At 36.9% G+C, this 23420-nt stretch overlaps 1 protein-coding gene across 9 annotated transcripts in view; it reads left to right on the plus strand.

The window, feature by feature from the left end:
• Positions 1-1899: 1899 nt before the first annotated feature.
• LOC107314382 (uncharacterized) overlaps positions 1900-23420 on the plus strand; it is a 42485-nt gene continuing 20964 nt past the window's right edge. For 4 of the 9 annotated variants that reach the window (XM_015863538.3, XM_085548199.1, XM_085548202.1 and 1 more), the window contains exons 1-21: positions 1900-2008; positions 5053-5110; positions 6232-6375; positions 6772-6918; positions 7955-8077; positions 8664-8831; positions 9173-9358; positions 10115-10237; positions 10440-10553; positions 12227-12548; positions 12883-12992; positions 13227-13344; positions 14170-14261; positions 15141-15291; positions 18931-19040; positions 19712-19838; positions 20680-20810; positions 21585-21632; positions 22318-22427; positions 22721-22889; positions 23240-23344. In XM_015863538.3, the coding sequence (XP_015719024.2) occupies positions 5066-5110; positions 6232-6375; positions 6772-6918; positions 7955-8077; positions 8664-8831; positions 9173-9358; positions 10115-10237; positions 10440-10553; positions 12227-12548; positions 12883-12992; positions 13227-13344; positions 14170-14261; positions 15141-15291; positions 18931-19040; positions 19712-19838; positions 20680-20810; positions 21585-21632; positions 22318-22427; positions 22721-22889; positions 23240-23344 (2643 nt within the window). In that variant the 5' untranslated portion in view covers positions 1900-2008; positions 5053-5065. Of the gene's footprint in view, positions 2009-5052; positions 5111-6231; positions 6376-6771; positions 6919-7954; positions 8078-8663; positions 8832-9172; positions 9359-10114; positions 10238-10439; positions 10554-12226; positions 12549-12882; positions 12993-13226; positions 13345-14169; positions 14262-15140; positions 15292-16530; positions 16648-18930; positions 19041-19711; positions 19839-20679; positions 20811-21584; positions 21633-22317; positions 22428-22720; positions 22890-23239; positions 23345-23420 lie in introns of those variants that run through there. The other 5 variants (XM_015863541.3, XM_085548200.1, XM_015863540.3 and 2 more) reach the window with 4 other exon arrangements.

The raw sequence follows: 23420 nt of genomic DNA on the forward strand, positions 1-23420 counted from the left end.
AAGAGGGTTAGCAGTCTTTCTCTAAGTGAAGTAGTACTGGTATGACACTGGGGGGAAGCAGCATAATACACTGTCCATGAATCTCTTAGGAGTTGTCCTGTTGAAAATAATAATTTCCCATCATTTGGGAAAGAAGAGTTGTCAGTGCCAAAGCATATAATATATATATACTCATATTTGGGTAGAGGTACAGTATTCCTATGGGAAAAATAATAAAAGGTGAGAGAGCTGAGATGTTTTAGGAAAAACATGGAGAATTTGTAGGTGTATGGGAGATCACAGTGTGAACCACTGATTAATCAGCTGAGGCAAGTGTGGGGTCAGCTGTGGGAGCACAGGTGAAAGTTATGTAGCTGTGCTCCCTGGAGGGGTGGAGTTCGACTCCACCTCCTCTGAGACCTCATTTAAGGGCTGACCCTCACTGAGGCAGCATCTCTTGGAGATTGCTTGCCAGGGAGGATTGCCTCAGCTCTGGGTGAGTTCCCTTTTCCTTATTACCTTCTGTATTTCCATCATTTTCCTTGTAATTACCATTCTTGTTAATACTGGTATAGTTACTGCCAATACAGTAGGAGAGGGGAAGTTTAAAAAGGGGGGAAAAAAAACAAAAAAAGGATTAATATTTAAAAGAGTTAACAAGAAGTGGTAATTCCATAATCATAGAGATTTTCTGTGTTATGGTGGCTGGTTATATGTGTTATTCCTCACTATGAAGATAGTTAGGTGGTAAGTATATTATGTGATTGACTGATTGGGTTAAGAGGCAAGAACGACTTGTGGATGATACAGTCCTTGTGAGTTTATATGCTGTGTTGATTATCACACTGTAAATAAAAATGGAAGTTTAAGAAAGTTTTGGCCTCTTTCACTGAAGTGAAATGGTTACAAAATATTTGGAGCAGAGATGTAGATAAGTTTTCTGAACCAGTTTCTGAAACTAACTTTCAAGAGTCCCTTAAGAAGAGGTGATACAAGGGGAAACCAAGTAACAGGCTCCAAAACACAGCATTCCCCAGGCAGCACTTGTATGCACATTCCTATATTTGAGAGTGGAAGACTGTAATTCTGAGCCTGAAGAGATTACAGGGCTGTCTGTGCTCAGAAGCATGTACAGCTATACATTCAATAGCTACATCTTTTTCCATGTACATGCTGCTCTCAGTTTTGCCTTAGAGCCACAGAGGTTTCTTGATTTATAAGGTCAGTCATGAGCTGCTAGAATTTCTGAATTACAAACACAGTGCAGACGAATCTGTTCTGTGAGGAAACTACCTGAACACAGATGGACCACTACCTGAATCTGTTTTGGACCATTATATTTGAAGCTTCCTTCCTGCACATGAAAATCTCTAGGTATTATCCAATGCTGGTTCTGTTGAAGCGGTCAGGATGTTAGTTTTCAATATGGTACATTCCAGCCCCTGTTTTTCTAGCCTGGCTGTGTTGTGAGGGTGTAACACAGTGCTGTTGTTCCTGTGCATACACTTCCCAAAGAAGCCTTTATTCCTGAAAGCATTCATGCATGCCGTGCTGGGAAGCCCGTGGCTGGGAATTTCAGTGGGAAGTGTCTGTGGGAGCTCCTGGCCTTGCAGCAGCTGGAGGAAAAGACCAGGCAGTCTTCTAATAACCAGCATTTGGTCATAGGGCACCTGCTGCCAACTGGAAAGAAGGTCACATTGAGAAAACTAATGGCAACACTATGACAATGGTCGCACTGGAAGAACTGTTTCACTTCATCTCCGAGAACACTTGCAGCTCTGCCGTCGTTACAGCGGAGCCGCAGTGTCCCGGTGCTCCCACATTTGGATGCAGTCGGACTTCGCTCATCGGCTGTCACCCTCCCCCAAGGCCGAGGTTCCTCCGCTCCTCCAGACGGCGCTGCAGCACCGACGTAGCGCTGGGGCGTGACTTGCTGCCGTACCGGGCGCTGCGGGGCCGTACCGAGCCGCAGGCGGAGGTAACGTCGTGCGGGGCCCGGTGCGGCTCGCCCGCCCACCGGCACCCGCAGGTGAGTGGGGCTGCGCGGCTTGGCGGTGGGAGAATGCGGCCCGAGGGGTTCGGTGCCTGGCAGGATTGGACGTGGGGAACTGCGGGGACTGGGCCTCGTCTTCCCGAACCTCCTCCGGCACCGGAGGCGCTGTCCGGGCCGAGCTGGGGCGGTCGCGGGGCTGGACGTTAGGGCTGTGCTGTGCCTTGGCTCAGCGCATGATGGGGCCTCAGCCTGCTGGTGGCACTGCAGGAAGTGTAGGAACCGGGGGGGGGGTACGGCTTAACAGGGGGAACGTGATCTGTGTTCTCGAGGAGCTGTTTGTAATCAACACGTGCAATAACTGTGTAGATGTGTTGTTAAATGACTTTTGGGTAGAAGCAAAACTATGCGGGTGCAATGGGGGAATAAGTATATGAACATGTTTTTCTTTCAGTCTTCAAAGTGCAAGCGTCCGAAGAGTTGTATTAGAAGTAATAAAACACAGTTGGTAATCTTTCTACTATAGATTTGCCAGAGAAGAGAAAGGGAGCAGCATTACCTTCCCTGTTAGTATGAAGAGTTGTGCTTCTGTTTGCTGATATGCTTTTGCAAAGAAGGAGGAGAACACCTCCTGTAATGCCTTCTTATTGAGAGCTCAGTGAGCATGCACGAAGCCATCTTTATATCAGAATAGCTTTGAACAGCCGTGAGGAAAGTGAGTGTGGTGGTTCTGTGACCTCACACGGATTTGCTGCAGCTGCTGAAAGGTGCCCTGCCCACAGCTTTGTGCTCTTCATTGCCCCTTGTGCTGGGCCCTGACATAGCTGGCTTAGGGGAGGGAGCAGGCTGGAATTCTCCCAAGTGAATGCATGGGTAGATTTTTTTTTTAGCTGGATTTGACTGCAGCTAGATCAGGACTAATAGAATGGACGAGTACGGAGCCAAAGCTGCTAGAGGAGTCTTTCTCTTTGATAAAGTCCTATTGTGATAAGAGCTGAAACCTCAGCTGTCCTTTGAGCATAAGAAGAAACTCGCTTCACTGCAATTGAGGAAACCGTAGTTGTATCTCTTGGAATTTGCACAAGGTTTGGGTATGCTGCCTGTTGTTCCTCAGTGAAGGAAACAGTGAGTGTGCAGTGCATGGCAAAGGGTGATGATCACCGTGGTAGGAAATACAAGATGTAGAGCAGGATGAAGTACAGTATTGATAGAGTGGTGTGGAACATTGAAAGTGAGGGTGGGCAGGTGGATCTTGCAGAGGAAAGGCAAACAGAGCCACAAAGGTGTAGCCACAGAAAATTTGGGCTCTCAGCTTCTTTTGTGGTTGATGACTGATAGTGCTATGTCCAGGAAATAGGCTGGTGCTGGAAGGACAATTGGGATAGAAAACTTGATTAAATTCTGTTTACATAATAATGGAAAGAGAGAGGATTATGCTGAGCATTCCAGTTGCAGCTTTGGTGCTTCAGTTTGTTGTCAGCGTAAGAAAAGCAGAAGTCACTATTGTTTGGCTTCATGCTGGGTGGGGAATTTTTGTTTCCAAGCTTAGTTTGGAAAAATTGTCAATATTTAGTAACCCTGCTGTAAATAAAGATGATTGGGAAAGTAGCAGTTAAGGCATTCAGGTAGGAATGCTGGCACATGAAGTGGCTGAAGGCAATTGCATCAGTCAAAGCTGGAAATATTTGTAAGTAAAATGACTATTTTGCATCCACTGAGTCTTTTTCCACTTCTCTGTACCTCAGTAACCCTTTTATGTATGTGGAAATGAGCTTTTTAATGAGGGCAGATTTGATGTTAGGGCTCTGGAGGAGTCATAGATGGGGTTTTTACTTTTAAGTTGTATAATTTCCATCCCCAAGCCCATAGCTACTTTGGTGGTTTTAATGTTAGGAAAGATTCTTAGCATAATCCATTTTGACCTTGTAGATAACATAGGCCATAGATTGCAGTCTGTGATTGCTGGTTTTAGCTTTTAGAAGATAAACATATTTAAAAGCAGTCTCTACTATAATTCTGCATGCTTTTTAAGGTAAGCTATGTGCTCATGTTTATAATAAACTGGGTTCCACATTCAGTAGTGCTGACTGATCTGTGAGTGCATATTTGAGAAGTATGCTGTACACATGGGTGTTGCTAATGGAGAGTGAAGATTATGGAACAGGTAGGGCTTGGCTCCTTGCTTTGTGCTGCTCTTTGGAGTATTATTATGCAGTGATGGAACAACATACATTAGTCTGCCTGTAATATACATCTCCAAGCCACAGTCTGGTGTTTACAGCATGGGATATTTTGAAGACTGCCCATTTTTTTTCTCAGCCAGGCCTATCGCTATTACTCAGGATTGTTCTTAACCCCTGAGCTGCCTTCTGTCCATTTGATCTTCAGGATTTTGCCACCTTAGAGCCCTGTGAGTCTATGGCTTTCCGCAGCCATAGACTACAGTTGCATGTGTCTGATACTTTGTTACCATTTAGAAATCCCTGGTGCTTCCTGCAGAGCAAAGGAGCAAGGAATACGTGCTGCTCCTGCGTTGTCGGCTGCTGGTATTTAATAGACTGATGAGCAACTTCAAGGGTTGCAGCACTGACTTTATTTCTCAGATGCAGGTGGTCGCATGGCACGTAATGCAGGATGGTGTTCTTTGAATATTGTATGTGTGTGGTTCTATAGAACCACATGTTGATATGAACCCTGTCATTCTGCAGTGGCAGGCAGTGTTTAAGGTCTGGTTAAACATTAGCAGAGCTTCAATCTTTTATTTACGTGTGGGAATAGCAACTATGCTGAAATACTACTTTACAGTATTTACATTTTAAAGGCTTTTGATTTATTTTTTTTTCTAGTGTTGACATTTTAGAAAGTAGGAGCCAAAAGGCATAGTATGCATATTTTATACATAATACACTTACTCCTTAGCAACTAGCAGTGTGATGGAGATTAAAAGTGCTGTCACCATTGAACAAACAAGTTAGATTCAAATGATTTACTTTGAAATATGCAGAGAGGAGGACAGGTTGATTAGAGTTAACTGAGACTCATTGGAATTCACTGTTGTGTTATTTCATTTCTGTTTTTTGTAGCCATCTTGAAACTATGTGGAAATGGGGTAGCACAGATGATTCTCCTTCCAAAGCAGTAGTAAGTAATGAATTACTTTTCAGTAGTAATTTCTGTAATTGAGGTTATGCTAATAACACGTATCTGCTCTTTCATGCAGAAGTTGCTTTGTTGCTTTTAGCATCATTCACTTTTAGGACTCTGTAAGTCAAATTGGGTTCTTGCTTCCATTCTGCTTGATACTTAATCATAACACAGCTGCTCTGCTCTTCTTCATTATGCTCACATTGCTTTAAGAGAACATTCAGAGGAATTTTATGGGCTTTATCCCAACTGTGTTATGTGTACACAGTGTGTTCAGTAAAATATTTTGCTACATCTAGGGCCAGTAACAATACTACTGGATGTCATGATGAAATTCCAGTAGTTAAGAAAACTCAGTTGCTCAACATTTGGTATAGCTATTAATTATTTTCATGGTTTGTTTAACCATTCAAAGTCAGTGTTGTTACTCCCCTTAAAGAAAGAAAAAAAATCTTTTAAATGAACTATTGCTCTAATTATGTTAAAGCTTATTTTGGGAAAAGTCTTATTGAGGGAAAGCTGAGGGATACCTGTTTTATATCTCTGCTTCCTTAAAAAGTAAAGCTTTCTTAAAAGCCTTGAGTAGAGCTGGTTAGATCCGCTTGAAATCTTCCAGGTTTCTTTTTACGATTCCACACAGATTTTAGATCAGGGACAGAAGGGAACATTGCTGTGCCAGAGAATCTATAAGGATGTGGAAAAGGAAGAAACTGCAAGGAATTTCTGAAGCTGCAAAATATAGGATTGTTTGGGTTCAAACAGAGTGGTGGAATGGTGTGATTGAACTGTAATACAGTGAAGAGTGTTCCTATGCAGAAGAAATCAGGTCATTACAGCTATGTTGCGAGATCTTTTTAACATGGCTTTATATAACCCCTTCTGTTACTATATCTGTCAAACTAGCTATGACCAGTCTGGTATGTGCACATATAGTGTATGCATGTTTTAATGTTGTGTTCTAAAAAGATTTGCTGTATGTGTTTTAAAAACAAACACACCCTCCTGCCATTCAATGCCCCCTCCAAAAAAAAAAAACCAAAAACCCTACACCAAAACAAATGATTTATTTTGCACAAGGAGCATTGTCTGCACCATTTTATTTGTTCTAATGTCTGCAGGCTGAGGGCTCTCAAGATGCAAGAAACATGTCGCTGACGGATTTGAGTGAACAGCTGGCAAGTACTGAGCAGCTGGTAATACAGCTCAAGGAGCTTGTTCGAGAGAAGGATGCTGAGCTTCGAAATAAAGATCATCAGTTAAAGGTACTGTGTATGTATTCCTGTCAAAAAGAATGTTTCAAAAAACACTTCAGTCCTGTTTATCGTAAACTGATTTTGTGTATAAAAGCTTAACAGTCAGCTACAGCAACTGGAGGAACTTTAGGACGCATTGGTTAGCTGTTACAGCTAGTGTTGGCATTAGCTATTACTGATGCCTAGATGTTAGAGCTTTTTGCCAACGTATAATTCCAGAAGTTTTAACTGAGTTTGGATATTACATAGGCAGCAGTCTCTTCAGGCTCTTTCAAACCTTTGTTTTGGATTTTGATTTCTTGGTTTTGTTTTTAGATTTTTGTCTGTTTGTTTTTAATGGGACACCTGAAGGACGCAGTTGTTCATGGAACTGATTTAAGTTGTTCATGACTCTGATGTTTGTAGGAGGAGAAGGAATCTGCTGATGCCAAACTTTCCAAAGTGAAGCTGCAAAACAAAGCCAAGGTTGCATCGTTAACCTCACAACTGGAAGAACTTAAGAAGCAGCTATCAGCATCAGGAGGCTCAGAGGAAAAAGCAGAACCAAAAAAGGTAAGTGCCTTTAAGCTTGAGAGTGGACAAATTAATATGCTAGACTTGAATATGGAACTGAAGTCCCAATGTTGAGCTGCTTTGATCAGATTATGATCCAGATAAATTTTGTAGTTGTTGTCTGCCACTGTGTGTATTTCTATCTAATTTATTTTGCTATAGGAATTCAGAAAATTGTGCATTGCTTTCAAATTGTTTTGGTGAAGTGAAAAACTAAAAAACTGTGCTGGTCTTTGTTTTATTAGCATCTTCAGCTCTTCACATGTGAGTCTGTTTTTGAGATGTGAGATGTTTCTGAAGAGAAACGAAACCAAAGAACCCACCTTGTAATTTTAATAACCAGAACAACTGTGGAAATCTAAAAATGGCCTTGGAAGCAAAGTTTGGATTAAATGTAGTAATCTCTCATTTTAGGTGACCAGTATTTTACCAGTAACAGATATTTTACAGTTTGTTTAGTGTAGTGTTTTCATATGAGTAGATTTGTTTTTCCTTCAAAAAAAGCATGTTTTAATGTCTGTTTTAACTTCTGTGATAACTTTAGTGAGACTTTGAGATTTGACTAATTCTTAGAAGATCTGATTTATTTTCCTAGCAAGACATGTTCTTAGCAATCAGGTTTGATTTCTTTTGTAATTGGAAGTAATTTCTATAATCCAATCATCGTGCCTTCTCCGTTCTGATTGGAAATAGTGTGCTTTGGTGGGTTTCAATTGACAGCTTTTTCCCCACCCCCTCCAATAGTCCTTTCTTTCCTCTATGTTATATTGATTACGCTTGCCAGGTTATGTGATTTACAATGACCAGAGGAAATAAATACCCTTTCTGCATGTTTCAGTTCACTTTGCATTCATAATTATCATTAACAATTTAAATATGATGATTTCGACATGCTTAATAAAAGTGCCATGCTACCTTTGTTTAGCTTCTTGGATTTGTATATAAGGGAATGGAAATACCAACCATTATTGTTCGAACAGGTACCCTGATGTCAGTCACAACCTATTAAAGTATTAAAGACCCCTCTTTTTTGCAGGCATCAAGAGATGGTGACCAGGAAAATGCTGCAGCAAATCGTGGGAAAATATTGGTGCTGAGAAAGAGAATTGAAGAGCTGGAATCCCAGATCACACAAAAAAATGAAGAGTTACAAAAAAAGGTGGTATTTTAAGTGATGCTTAGCATGTGTTTTTTCACATTTGTGGTGCAGGGTTATATTTAATGGCTAAACAGATGTTCTGAGAAAGTTTCTGTTTGAGAAGAAAGAGAAGGATATATTTTATAACCTGCTTGAGGAAATACTGTAATAGTTGTTTCATTATGTCTTCAGTTAATGAATTCCCAAGAATACTTCTTTGGTATTTTGATAGTAAGTGGAAAAAGAAGAACTGTGTGACCTGTGTGGGTTAATATCATCTTTAAACTTTTTATTTTGAGTGAAAATGCTGTTTTGCTTCAGTGGCAAAAATCAATTCATAAGAGGAAGAAATGCAAGCAAGGAATAATTTCATATTATGTGTTTTGTGCATATTGTTGTTGACTGTAGAAAGTGGCGGGAATGTGTGTGCTGCAGAATTTCAGGCTTAGTAATTGAATGTTATGGCTAAAGTTGAACTCAGTTATAAATGTGGTGGCATTTTTTTCAGTAACTTAAAACATGCTGTAAGGTTGTAATACAAACTGATCTTCTGTGCTGCAGATGGTAGAAGTATAGATTACATGCAGTGTTGTATTTTCATTTTCAGGATGCTGAATTGGAGGCTCAGCGCTACCGGGGGACTGAAATGGATGCCATGCTGGCAGAGAAAGAAAAGAAGTTAGCTGAAAGAGATGCCTATATCATCGATTTACAGATAGCATGTGGATCAGGTGGTGTTACCAATGAAGTACTCTTGCCCAATGAAGAGCTGAAGGTATATTTCATAGCAATTTCAACGAACTCAACAAACCCTGGTGTTATATGATCAATCCTTTATTGAAGCATAAATAATCTGTAGTTAATTATGTGACTACAATTTCTTCGGTGATTATCTCATTTGTTTTGTTAGATCTAATATTTATTTATGTTAGTCATTATCACTAATACTGACTTTGGAATCTGCTGACGAACTTCACACAAATTTATACCAAACCCAAATTTCTAGCTTAATGTTGCTTAATATTAGAGGAAGGGCTAGGAGGTGGGTTCCTGGTGATTGCTTTTTCTTTATTATGGAGCCATTCTTCTTATCATCTTATGGTTTGCATTCTAAAGAACGAACTATCCATTAAGGAATCATCACTACAAAGCATGCAGATTCTTGTTCAGCAACTTAACAAGAAGGTTGGAGACAGTGAAGAAAAATGCAGCTTGTTCCAAGAAGAGATTGAGAGTCTTAAAAACGTTCAGAGCAATGAAAGAGAACGTTTCCAAAAGATGGAAGCTAAGTATATAGAAAATGTAAGTAAGCACTGTAAAAATATTTACATTTGTTGGTGGAAGAAGTGGCTTCAGAGGTGCTATCTGAATATCTGAGAAAAGCCGTTCTTAATTTCAGTGATTCTTGAGTTAAGGTCTAAATAATCATCACATGAAATAAAAACAATGAGACTAAGTGGGTGGTTTGTACAGGTGACTACTGGAGGCAAAAGTATTGTGCAAGGAAGGATTTTAATGATGTGGGTGATGTCTGTGAATGGAGGAACTGGGATGTAAATGAGTGAAATGAATTGCGGAGCATTCTAGTAGAAGAACCTCCAAACCCTTTTCCTTGTGGCACTGTTCCTGAAGGTGCAAAAGCGTATACATGCAAGTGTCTAGTTGTCTTTCTGAGTTATTTAACCATTCTGAATACAATGAGCATCCTCTTTTCCAGACTTGAACAATCCCAGTTCCCTTAGCTGTTCCAAATAAGACTTGTGCTCCATACCCTTCACAGCTTCGTTGCCTTTCTCTGGACGTGCTCCAGAGCCTCAGTGTCTTTCTTGTCATTTGAAGTTTGTTGTTGTAGAATTGAGGCACATTTCATGCAAGTTGGAGATTTATCTGTATGCATCATTGTCTTTGGTAATCACTGACATTACTGTATTTACTGCCAAGCGGAAGCAAAACTCAGACTTTGTGGAGTACATTATCTTGCTGCACTTTAGTTACTTCAGTGTTCTTCTAATGTACTTTTCTGAACAGGTTTCATATGTACTCTGTATGTGTTTTCAGGTACGTGTGCTTCAAAATATAATTCATGAAAAGGAAAAAGAGCTGGAAGCACAGGGAAAAAAGCATGAGCAGGAGCTCTTTAAATTAGCTGCTAAGTCTGATGCGAGCGCTGACTTAGAACAGGTGCGTTGCTTTGGACACTTGGTAAATTGCTTTGACTTAGCTGTGGGAGTTTGGAATAATGTAATTAATAACCAGTATCACAGAATCACAAAGTCCTCTATGACACTGTTCAGGTGTCTGGTTGGGAAACTAAAGATAAGACTTTCCCCTGTTTTCTGAAAGTATTAACCGCTATATTGACAGCTTGATTTTTTTGTGCTAGCTTTTAAAGGCCTTGAAGCAGAAGCTCCACGAAAAGGAAGAAGTCATGCTGGGAAGAACACAAGTGATAGATGTGCTGCAAAAAGAACTGGATGCCAAAGACCAGGAGTTGAAAGTAAGCAATATCGTATACACACTAGTCAATTACAAAAAAATACAGAAAACTATTGATTGTATATAAAGATGATTCTACATGAAATACTTTGGCAGTGCTCTGGGAGGTTTAAACACATGCTGATAATGTAATCATGATCGCGTACAAGATATTAATTTCAGTTAGAAAATGAATTTTAAGGAGAAATAAATCCCACTAAATGCAAAATTGTTAGTTGTCACCCATAGCTTTGATTCAATCCGGGAACTTATAATATATGAAAGACTTTTTGCTGTCAAAAAACTTCAGTTTCTCTAGTTAGAGTTTTAGAGAGAACTTCAAAACTGAAGCTTTCTTTTTTTCCCTTGAAGAGAATGTTTTGCTAGTAGTGTGCCCTTTCTTTTGAAGTATTTCTTCTGATTGCAGAACCCACGGCTAATCAACGTTCTTTGTGTTTATGCACCTAATGTGAACCCTGATTATAGCCTTTTGAGTGTTGCTACTTCAGTTCAGCAGTGTAGGAAAAGGACGTTTCAGTCTCCCAGGCTTTTGAAGCTCTTTGCTGAAACCACTTGTCTGAGAAGTGCAGGGGTCAGCAATTTAGCCATGGTATTTCTAAAATATTTTCCACTTGCCAAGAGGGTTGTCAGACTCTCAATCTATTAGAAATAATTTAAGCTATGTAACTAGGTAGGCATCCTGTCCTGATGAGGTAGTCAAGATCCACTGCAAAAATGAGTGATCCACAGGCTGTTATCTTAGCTGAATCGGTGCTTTATTCATCCTTCACATTTGTTATGCATTGTGCCTTGTGCAGGCTTTTATTTCTGTTTCTTGTTTTTCTGGGGTTAAATGCACTTTGGAGGAAGATGCTCTATGGAAATGGTACCCAGTGCTAGTGCATTGAGGGACAGAAATGCACAACTTGAGGATAGTGTGAAGGGTGCACTGTGGCAACGTGAACTTAGAGCCATTTTAACTTTGGTGAAACCTTGGTCTTAGTATTAAAATAACAGGAAGTCTTCCTTTACATAAGCAGGATAATCACATTTTGAAAATATTGTCTCTGCTGTCCTTCACAGCTATTTTACATGGACAGTTTATGGATTATGAATGCTGGCTTTTGTACAACAGATCTAATCTGATGAACTGCTGTAATGCTCTGTTAGGGTGATCTGTAATCTTTTTTAGCTCTTGTATAATAACTAATGTGAAGGCATCGAAAGAAGAATAAGCACCAACAAAGAACTAATTTGCAACAGGATGCTGTTAAAAACAACTAGATTGTAGTTTGCTAGTTTTAATTCTCACTAATGTAAGTAACAATATCTGAATGGTGTTGTGGTGAGCGTTCTCAATCCTTGATATCAGTTTTGGGTCTCGCAGTTTTCCTGTACACCATACATCAAAATGTTCATTTTTATTCCACTGTTGCCTATGAGGAGATGTTGTATGCAGTTTGCACCCAAAAATAGCAATGCTGTTTTTTGAAGTTCCCATGTAGGCCTTTGGAATTGAAGCTGTTTTTTGTACTAGAGCCAGTTGTACTAGAGTTGTACTAGAGCCAGCTGGCCAACAGTAGCACCCTTTTCTGATTATAACATGATGGAATGTGTAAGAATGCAGATGTAATGTTTCAATGTGGTGCTGAAAATATTTCATATTAAAAAAAAATATATATATATTTTTAACAGGAGATTAATGAAAGCATGAAACGCCTTCAGTCTGAAAAAGAAAACCTCCAGTCCAAGCTGGATGCCGAGAGACATGTACTGAGAGCACAGATAAAAGACATGATGGAGAAACACATGCTTGAAATGACAAAGGTCAGGGAGAAATACGATGCTGAACTGCATGAAATTCAAGAGAAACATGAAACTGAGCTGCAAGAGAAAGATCAGGCTCTGTTTCAGCTTAAGAAACAAGTGGCAGAATTAACTGCTAGCAGGCAGACTAACTCAAAAGATGTTGCAGATCTGGAGTCTACATCCAAAGAGAAGATGGAAGAATTAGAAGGTATCCTATTTAAAAAGTTGTTGCACATGAAGTTACTTTGCACCGTACCCTTACATACTGTGTGCCAATTTCATTTGTTTTTCAAATAGAACTCCATATAATCCAGTGGAAAAGTTATCACTATAAAAAGTATGTGTGCAGAAGCACTGTTATTATGGGAAGGTAAAGATATCACATAAGCTGTAAATTGCTCACTACATTTCTTAACATTTTTCTTCTCTAAATGCAGTTGTCTTGTTTAAGTGTTACTTTCAGTTATTAAAGAAATTAAACATAGATCCCTTACTGATAATTGTTCCAGGCTGTAAAGTAATTTTTATGCCTTGCTTTTTAGTACAATTGAAATTGAAAGTGGAGGAGGCCAGCAAATCTGAAGCTAAGTTTCTAAAAATGAAGGCTTGGTCTAAATCAAGAATCAAACAGTTGGAAGATGAGCTGAAAAATGTACGTGCAGCATTTTTTAACGTTACAAACCTGTTTTTGAAATTACTTTACCTGACTGAAAGAAGTAAAATGTGGGGTCAATAGAATATTGAAACAATTTATTCAAAATAATAGTTCATACAGGCTGTCTTGGTTTTATGATTTTTGGTTACTGGTGTCCCACATCATAATTGCAACAAAAAAAGGTACAAATTTTAATGCATTTGTAAAGCTTACAGTTGCTTTTTATTTTAGTTTTCATCGAAGAATAATGATCTGTCTGCCTTGAACAATCGTGTGTCAGAATTAGAAGCTGAAAAGGAAGAACTGGAATTAAAACTGCAATCATTACATGAAGTCAGAACTCAGAACGGTAAAACAAAGAAAAAAGCTAATGAAAATATGTTTTTTTACTTCTCTATTGCAGATGGTACAAAGTAAAGAGGCAAGGAAGGTTAAATGACCTTTTGACTTGTTTTAAATTTCCAATGCCTATCTTTTTTAAAACAGATTTGGAAGTAACTTCATGCTGATTTGAGCAACAGCATACACTACTTAACTCAGAGTTGCAAGTCTGTTGTTCCTTAAGTAAACCTTCCTGGGCTTTATAATTCAGGCCTTGTATTTGACAGAATGTGTATCAACTAATCTAGTGAAGTGGAAGAGAGGTTTCTTCTTAGGATGAAAAATGAGAACGAGCATATTTGGATAAATCTAACAGCGTGTACATAGAAATGTTAGAGAGCAGTGAGCTTAAACAAAGAATGATCTCAAATGATTGGGTTTTTTTCTTGCATAAAGATTTTGAGAAAAACTTTTGTATAAAACCTCAGAGTGGTAAGTAGGTTTAAAATTCAGCCCTGTGAGATTTTTTTTTGTCTCATCCTGTTAGTTTTTATGGCTTTTTTTTTTTTTTTTTTTTTTTTTTTTTTCCGGAGGGAAAGTGGTAGAATTTTCAGTTTAATGGTTTAAATTGTTGGCAGATTAAATTTAAAGCACTCGTCAGTATTTAATAAAGAAGAAGACAGTCTTATGGGTAAGTGGACAACACAGCCCAGCACGGGGCTTCTAATTGAAATTAATCATCTATGTTTCCATTTTGAATCTTTTTTCTTTGCTTTTAATGATCTTCCTATGGTTTTGCATCATAACACACCTAATTCATGATTTTAACTTTTTTTTTTTTTTTTTTTTGTAGAAGAATTGCTGACTAAGCTAGAAATCTATGAAGAGCAGCAAAGGAAGTTGCAAGCTGATCTTGACCAAGTTACAAAAAGAGCAGCTTCACAGGTTAACTTTAAAATCTATTTTATGAATTACTGATTGGCTCAAACAGCATGTTGTAAAGTATGTTCATTGAATCTTGGTGCTGAAGAAGAGTAATATGTGAAGTTGAGATGTCAGTAGCTGTTAAGTAACAAGCTGACAGGATTTGAATTAATTATGGATTTCTACTTACGTTTTCACATACCTTAAATTATATTTTCCTAAACTGCTAAGGTTTATTTTGTTACATTTAACACAAATTATTGAAGTGTGACTTCTTATTACTTTGTGTATGATCTGAATAAGACTGGAAGAAAATAACAGATGAAATATTAATAAATGTCCTGGTATGGATGGCAAAGGGAGAAGATGCAGAAAATTATCCGCAAAGACTTCTAGATAGATTAAAAGTGTATATTACTCTTAGTGCTAAGTGATTTTCTGCAAACCCAGCAGCCAATTTGAAAATACTTTGCTGAAAGTATTATCTATGAACTTTTATGAAGATTTTCTGCTTATATAAAACTAGGCTTTCTTTTAAAGGGAAAGCAGGAACATTCTACTCATGGATAAAAGTAATAGAGATTTCTTATCTCAAGTAAAGGAAGTTGAATATTGTTCTACACTGAAGTATTTCCAAGATGAAAATGTTCGAGAGAAGTATTTAGATTTAAAAAAGCACTTTTCATTTAAAAATATTTTAGACCAAAACTGCAACTGTCAAGTAACATTTTAGATATTTTGCTTTTTATACCATCCATGATAATATCTTCATAGATATTTATGCAAAGTGGTGAATAATATGGGTAATTTTCTCTATGAATGGTTTGCCAAATTAAAAAGTCGTTTATGTTCATGGTGGGATTTGATGAATATATTTTCATGCCCAGTTTCTCTTGTTAGGCTAGTGAATCGGGTAGTGTGGATGAACTGCAGAGTCAGCTCATGGAATGGCAAGAAAATGTACCAGAATCAGAGGAGTCACGTGATCGAGTCAGAGAAGAGAAATCTGCCATGGCCTTGAGAATGGCTCAGATTGAGGAGGAGAGAGAAGGTGAGTTGTTTTTCTTAATTAAATTATCACATACATATGATATGCAATTTACATCTTATATGTTTGGTTGTTCTGCTTCAGACTTAATTTATTCTGTTCTACCATGGCTAATGTACGTAATCTTGAGAATTATATATAGCAAATTCACTAGCTTAACTTTGCAATTTTTATTTTTTTCCTATGTCCTTGAATCTTTTTTCCACGTGTTCATTTTTTTTTTTTTTTTCCCCTTTGTATCGTTTTTATGAGTAGATGTGTTTTTTTTGTTTCCAATCCAAGTTCCTGCTCTGTAAGACAGCTTGAACTTACTTCGGATGTGTGTACTGTCCACTTATGAATGAACAGTGCTTAAAAAGCTCACCGTATGTTAAAGCTGCCTGCCTTGAACAGGGAGTAAAGGTGTGGGAAACTGCGGTACTGGTTTAAATTTGATATTGGGTGGTAGTAAAATGCAAAACAAGTTTTCCCTTTAAACATTATTAATCAGAAACTTTCCTATAGTAGTCTGTTAACAAGTGTCACTTGTGTGGCTGGCTGAATAACAGTGTTACAGAAAATAACTTTTTGTGTGATCTCAGGTATCGAAGTTTTTTAAATTATTAATTAAACAGTTGATGAGAAAATGAAGCAGCTTCTGTTGAATCTCATAAAAGTCTGGTTGAATTTCAGTTAGTTTTTACTGCTTATTTCCCAGGACATTTAGTACTTTATTTTAAGTTTTGTCCCATTAGTTAATGGATTAATGGCACATTTTAGGGTGCACAACCTACCATCATGATTAATTCAGTTAAAGAAGTTGGGTCTTTTTAACCTGTAATTGATTAATTGTTTTTCATTTAAAGGATGAATTTGGAAGTTTAGTGTATAAGCATAGAAATGTTCTAAAGATCTTGTCTCATCTTAATGAGGGTTTTACCCTGTAGTGCTTTGGAAGAGAATAATATTCCCTTCATTAAAACTACCTGTTATCTCATGTGTGGTAACTACAGATCCACATGCAATATTAATAGCAGTTGTAAAATTTCATCTGTGTCAGTCTGTGTTTAATTTTGCATTTCTTCCCCTTGGGATAAGCATGACCTTTCTGTTTCTATTTTTTTGTTTTGTTTTGTTTTTTGTTTTTTACTTTTGTGTTTTTTTTCCTGCCGTTACACCTGATGAGCCCTCAGCGTCCCTTCCCCCTCCACTCCTACCCTACACTGCGATTTGGTCAGCCAGTGAGAACATAGTTTCCCATCAGTTTTGTGCATGCAGGTTCCTGCAGCAATGGTGACTTGTAATGTACTGTTGCTGATTTCTTCTGATGGTGGTTCTTTTGAGGAAATTAACAACAGTACCTTATATTTGCCATTGATGGTATGTGGGTTTTAACAGTATGTGTAACAAATGCTGTCTTTCAACTTAATTTTTTTCCCTCTTGCAAAGCCAGTTTCTTCATTTACATTAACCGTATCACGTTTCTTTATTTTTCTTCATTGTAACAGCTGACTCCATATTTCTAGAGTAAAAAATTCTTGGCTTGCTGCAACTGGATATAACTAAATAAGAACTGAACTTACTAAGAAATTCTTAATAGAAATTGAAATCCAATAGCATTAAAAAAAACAAACACTTATATTCCCCCATGTAAACTGCAGGATTTATTTACATTAATATTAGTTACCAATATTTTAAGCAATCTAGAAACCTACTACTCATTCCATCATAGACTGGGAATTTGCTAAATAAGGCAATTTTCTGCTTTCGAACGAATGTATGAGGAGCTACAGAATGCCAGGAGGGTGATAGTGTTAACTGATGTCTATAAATTCTGGCTTGTTTCTTCTGCAAACCATTGAAGATTGTAACGTGAACAGTAACACACACAGAACTATAGATACATCATTAGCTAATTTGAATGCACTGTTTATCAGAATAGAAGTGTTTTGCTCAGGTTTTTACTTCAGGTATAATTGCAAATGAAGGGCTTCCTGTGCTGCTGCAAAACATTAGAAAATAGATTCACTTACTGTTATTTAATGCTGAATTTAACTGAAAGTGTTTTAGCATTCAACAAAGGATTCTACACCATTCTAAAGCTCCAATTTCTATATTGTCATTTTTCATTTGACAGTGGTAATGTCATTCTTTCTTTCATAACCAGAACCAAAAATAGTTGGGTTCCTAAAGAATGGTGTATTGTTATTCTGATGATGCTTAAAAGCAGATGTCTTCAATTTAAACTTGAAGGTATTTAATTTTTTCAAAGAAGGAATTAAATTCTGATCTTGAGTAACACTTCTTCTTTGAATTGCTTCCTCAGCTACAATAATAGCTCTGTAAGCAAATATTTAAGGTGATCAGAACTTGGCATTTATTTATTTATCTCTGTACATATACGCTTTGAAAAAACATGTGTGCAAGAAACCAAAATTTAATTGAAACCAAAATTTAATTAAAGCCCTAAATGAAATTCTGTTCTGCAGTTCTGCTTAAATGGCCCTTAAAGGTTTTCTTTAACTTTTTTTGCACAAATCTTTTATGACTGTTGAGTATGTAGTTTTTAAATATTACAGGAAGGACGCTACTCCCATCTAATAGGTGGTAAAGGAGTGTGCTTTAATGAAATCTGTTGAATAAGTTGTCCTTGTACAATTGAGATGAATCATACTGATTCCCAGTATAACCTAATAGTTTCTGGGCTTTACTTTACTGATGCATAAATAAAATGTTGTCTGAACTTTGCGTGTTGCAAAGACAACTGTGTATTGATGTGAAGTTGAAAGCTACATCTGCAATTGTCTTATTTTCAGTTGAAGTATGGAGCCACCGTTACTTGCATTTCTGTTCACCAGCTGTTCTGTTTTGTCTGCTTTGCATGATATGCCTGTTACCTAATCTATCACCCCAAATGTGTTTTGTCATATCACAAAACAGATGGGAATGTACTTAAAATGAAAAAGCATTTCTAACAATGAACAAGATGCATCATACCTTAGCTTTCATATTCTGAACTTATTCAGTGTGCTTTTTTTAAAAAAAAAAGATTCTGTATTTGTCTTTAAAGAATGGTATTATTAATGTATGATAAGATGGTTTGATGCCAGTTGCAGTGTAACACTTGCTTGTGACTTCCTCAAATTATCATACTAAAATTGAAGTTGAAATGGCCACATTATTTACATGAAATTAACGTGATTGTTCACATTACAAAAAGTACAGCTGTCTCAGCTGTTATTATTATACAAATTGGATATTTTTTAACCTGGTAAATTGAAAGGCTATGTAATTTGGCCTTTAATTGGTTGGATTTATTATTGTTGATATTTTAGTGTCAGTGTAACCTCACCCTTTCCAATCTATTGTATTAAGAGTTCCTTTAGAGTGATGAAGAAGTAATGTTAGACTTCAGTTTGCTTCTTCTTACTGAGATAGATATACAGTCTTTATTCTTGTGTTCTACTAAGTAATGTTGGAGGGAAATCACAAGGTGAATGCTGTGGATTGCTTCTTTAATCTTGTTCTATCAGTCATTCATAGGGACTTCAGCCTGTCCCAGGTCTCTTTTCATGTAGTAGTGTCTGATATAATTGTAATTACTTTCCTGTGGCACAAAACTGATTGAGGATGACTGGTTCTTTCCTGGCTGCTCTGATCCAGACATAGTCTCAGGGCAACAGGAGCTGGAGGAGGAACTGGCCACAGTTCAAGGAATGGGCAGGCTGGATCAGGCGGGAAGAAAAAGCAGTGAGACCAACAGGAATCTTCAGGTGGGTTAAAAGTTACCAATATCTGTTTATACCTGCATGTTAATGAAAATATGGTGCTTCCCAGATAGGTCAAGGGCTTATGAACTTAGATCTGTTATGTAGTCTGTTTTGTGTTAGATACAGTCTTTATTAATTTCTCTCCTGGGAGATGTACTGAATGGTTAGTAATTAGCATCAGTTCATTCAGGTTGACTTTTTAGTACTTGGCGCTGTTGCTTTAAAAAAAAAAACAACAAAAAAAACACCCACCAATATTTTAAAAGAATAATTAGGATGTCACTTGTGTAACTTTGCCATTGGAAGAATAATTTTATGTTTAGTTAATTCCATCTTCACCCTGAGTTTCAGAGGATGCTATTAACTGCGGAAACTGAAACCAATTAACGTTCCCAAACATAATTATCTGTTGGCCTCTCAGATGCCTGAGGGTGTTTTCAAAGCTGTAGTAGGTCCTACACAGAGCCTGTGGGAGAATCTGCTTCTCTGGAAATGACAGTTTGAGGCCAGACAGGTGTCTGTAGTGGCCATGTGTGCTTATATTTATGCACCTAAATCACTAGCTGGATTTTATAATATTTAATTGAAACAACACTTCTAATAACAGAATATGTATTTTATCCTTGCTTCTTTTTTTCTTTTAATTGAATGTAATTCTTATATTTTGCACATAGGAAGAGTACAGCTTTGATAGAAAGCAATGCTTTCAAGAAGCTTTGAATGTCACTCTGGATAGCACTGATTCAGCTGAAGGAGAAAATATGGGAGGTTGGTGGCCAGAATACACTTCACCTAATGCAGGTGTGATAGAGACTAGACAGTTTATTAAAGCATGCACAGCATCTGTATTTTGTGTCTATTTTTGTTTTCAAAATTCAACTAACAACCCATTTGTGGTGTATTCTACTGTTTGTTGAATTTTTTTGGCTTGTGTTTTCTTCTGTTTCATTTTAAGCATGTGCGTGCTGTATGAACTGCCTAGTTTTGGTTCAGAAGTAGAATGTAAATAAAATTAAATGCTGGAATTGTTTGAGCCTTACTGCCTGTGAAGTACCTTATGTGGCAAGATCATGTGGTTTTTAAGTTATGAGTCTTGTTCCTTTGAATGTGTTTCCAATCTACGTAACTTTTGTTAGGAAAACAGAATTACACTGTACTGCTGTGTACTTTGTTTTAAAGATCAAATAGCTGTTTTTAGTGTGGATGCTCTTGTATCTGTGGTAAAAGCTACTAATATGTGTAATTAGTAATACAGAGTAGACACACTTGCAAATTTTGATATAGACCAGTTTACTTTATTAATATAGCTTAAAAGCCAATCTTTTAAGTATATAAACTCATGATTAAAGTAACATCACCCAAATTATTAACTGGGACACAATATTGATTAGAATATTTATGCTAGGTTCTCTTTGAGTTAATGGGTTATGCATGTAAATTTTAGTTTTTGAAAAGTTATGGGTATGTTTATCATTTAATGTTTGCATGTGCAGGACCTCAAGCATTTCCACTGGAAGTGGTTGAGATCAAATTGTGCCCAACAGTGGCAAAAATTGTGAATATAAAAGTAAAAGTAACTTCTAGACTTAAGAATTTTTAATAGATCTTTCTTGAAATAATTTTTCCTATTTGACTTAAATAGGCTTACGGAGTGTAGTTGAAGAGCTGGAATTGGAAAGAAATCAACTGCAGGAACAAATTCTGTTTCTAGAAGAACGTTGTCAGGATTTGGAAGATAGATTGCAGCTTCAAGGTAGAATGGAAGCTCTTCAGGTGAGCTTTTCCACTTCTTTAAAAGCTGCTATTGGTAAGAGAATTGTTTAGTTCTCTCTTCACATCCTTACAACTATAGCCTACAGTAGCACAAAAGTGTAAATTTGCAGCTAGCAAAAATACCTAAAACCTATTCAATAGTTTCTGTTGGTTAAGAGTTTACACATGCTATACTATGCTCTAAAGTTTAAGCCTGTCACTTCTATTCAGCAAAAGCAGAAGTCAGTGCATAAAAAAAACTTATTTGGAAGTAAGCTTCATTAATTGTTGCAGAAACATAGTAAAGGTCAAAATGATTTGTATCACTATCTGTATGATGCCTTTGTTAGAAGATCAAAAGCTGATTTTTTAAAATTTTTATTTTTTTTTTTTACTACTAGAATAAGTTGCTCTCACAACTCTGTTCGTAATTATAGCTCACATACCACATGCCTATAATATATGCATAATATAAATATATAACAGGTATTTTAATGTATGCTGTAGTCAGTGAATGCACCAGAAAAACAGTAACATAAATACTTAAATCAGAATTTTAAAATATTGTTATAGTATTGCTTGACTGGTAAGTTACTATGTTCAGTACTTTCTAAACCTAGTTTCCACATAATGACGCAACTGATCTCTTCTCGCACTCCTCAAACTTGGTGCATTGTTCATATTCTCTACCTGCTAAGTTGCACCTATATATTAATTTATAATTTATAATTACTTTAAGACACAAGACAAACTTATTACTATCTGAGAATCTTTTAACAAAACCTTTTGATACAGGTAACGTTTGATGTAAAGGAAGAAGGGCAGCTATTGAGGGCGGTACAGGTGTGTTCTGCCTCCTCCAGAATACTAGCTTATTTTCATTAGAGGTGACAAGTTTGCCACGTTTGTCCTTTTTGATGTTGGTTCTGAATATGTGTTCTGCTTTTGGTTTTTGGTTGCCATTAGATTTTTTGTGGTTTTATTTTTGAATGGGTGCAGTGAATCTGACTAGAGTAGGGAATCTGTATTGTTTTGGTTTTTTTAAGTGTCTGAATGGAGCTTGCTTTCTTTTTCTTCTTTTCTCTGCAACTCCCTGTATGCTAATCTAGTTTCCTGCAGATTTTTTGCATTCCTTCAAGTTGAAAAAATGTACTAAAAAGTTGCCAGTTTAGTCTTATGTTCAAATCAGTGAGGAAGGTGTGTTTTCAAATCAGTAGCTACCCCTGTTGAATTAAATAAGGTGCCTTGACACAATGTGTGTGTATGTGTGTTGCTTTGGGTATAGAGCAGTGATCCTTGTGATAGTTTATTCTATTGTAGCATCACTGTAGGAAGTATTTCTGAAAGGTGGGTTGCATCTATCTGAACTTATGATATTAATGTTGTATTTTGAACTGATGAGTGCTAATATGCTAACAGCCTCTTATTATGTAAGATGTCTATCCTCTAATGAGTCAGATTTTTGGAACTCTAGTTCTCTTACACTATTGTGAGTGCAATAATCCTCTTGATCAACTTTTTGTTGCAGAATGAAAATGAACGTTTTCAAAGTCAACTCACTCAGTTACGCAATCAACAGATTCGAGACGCCGAAAAGCATCAAATTCTGATCTCTGGCCTGAATGAGCAGCTAAAAGGGTAAAATAAATGTTCTTTATAATGCCACTGAATATTTGTTTTCTGGTCCATTAGATGTTTAAATTTAAAGCAAAGAAACTTAATCTGTTAAAATGTGTAAAGTTTATTTACTTAATTCTCGTTTCTGATTGCAGTCACAATATCTTTGGACTTGGAAGTTTAAATGGAAATTGTAGAAATGATTATTCTTTTAGGATCACAGTTTTGGGGCTAATAGACCTAGAAAGCCTAAAGCAAGCTTTGTTTTCAAGGTGGAATTTAGTTATCAAAGATCTGTATATGTATTTTCTTAGACTGAGTGATCGAAATAGCTTTCTTGAAACTTCACTTGGAGAAAAAGAAGAGAAACTGCTAAGCTTAACAGAAAAACTGGAACAAATTGAAAATATGAGAAAACTGCTTCAAGAAAGGGATCTGTTGAACAAAGAGCTGGGAGAGAAGTTTGTGCATAGTGAACAAAAAGTAAGTTACTAAATGAAATACAATTTATTAGAAATGGTGAATATTGGCCTTAACTTTTTATTTGTATTCTGGAAGCAAAAGTACTGTTTTTCGAGCCAAATAGTTTGCCTCTATTGTTTCATTACATCTTTGTTCGTATCATATAGTTACTTTGCTTAAAGTTGGGTATAATGTTTACTTGAACACACCACAGTGCTTTGCATGAATGTATTGGTGTTTTTTGAATGAAATGTTGTCCTAGTTAATTTTAATATATAAATACCACTCTTAGGTAAGTTCAATCTTCAGAACTCTAATATCACATTTTGAATATGTTTCTATGATATAAATTCTTATTTTTAATACTAAAGCTGAAGGAAGCCTTGAAGAAATGCAGTATGTATGAAGTGGAGAACGCTGAGCAGAAAAACGTCATCAGTGATCTAACAGAAAAAGTTGCTATGCTGAGGGAAAAGGTAACTCATAAAATGAAAATAAGGAACTTTCTTGTATTTTGAAATGCTTCATTTAAACCTGAACAAAAAACCACAA

This window comes from Coturnix japonica, chromosome 5, assembly GCF_054131305.1.
Source record: "Coturnix japonica strain WE chromosome 5, WE-NBRP24, whole genome shotgun sequence".
Lineage (NCBI taxonomy): Eukaryota > Metazoa > Chordata > Aves > Galliformes > Phasianidae > Coturnix > Coturnix japonica.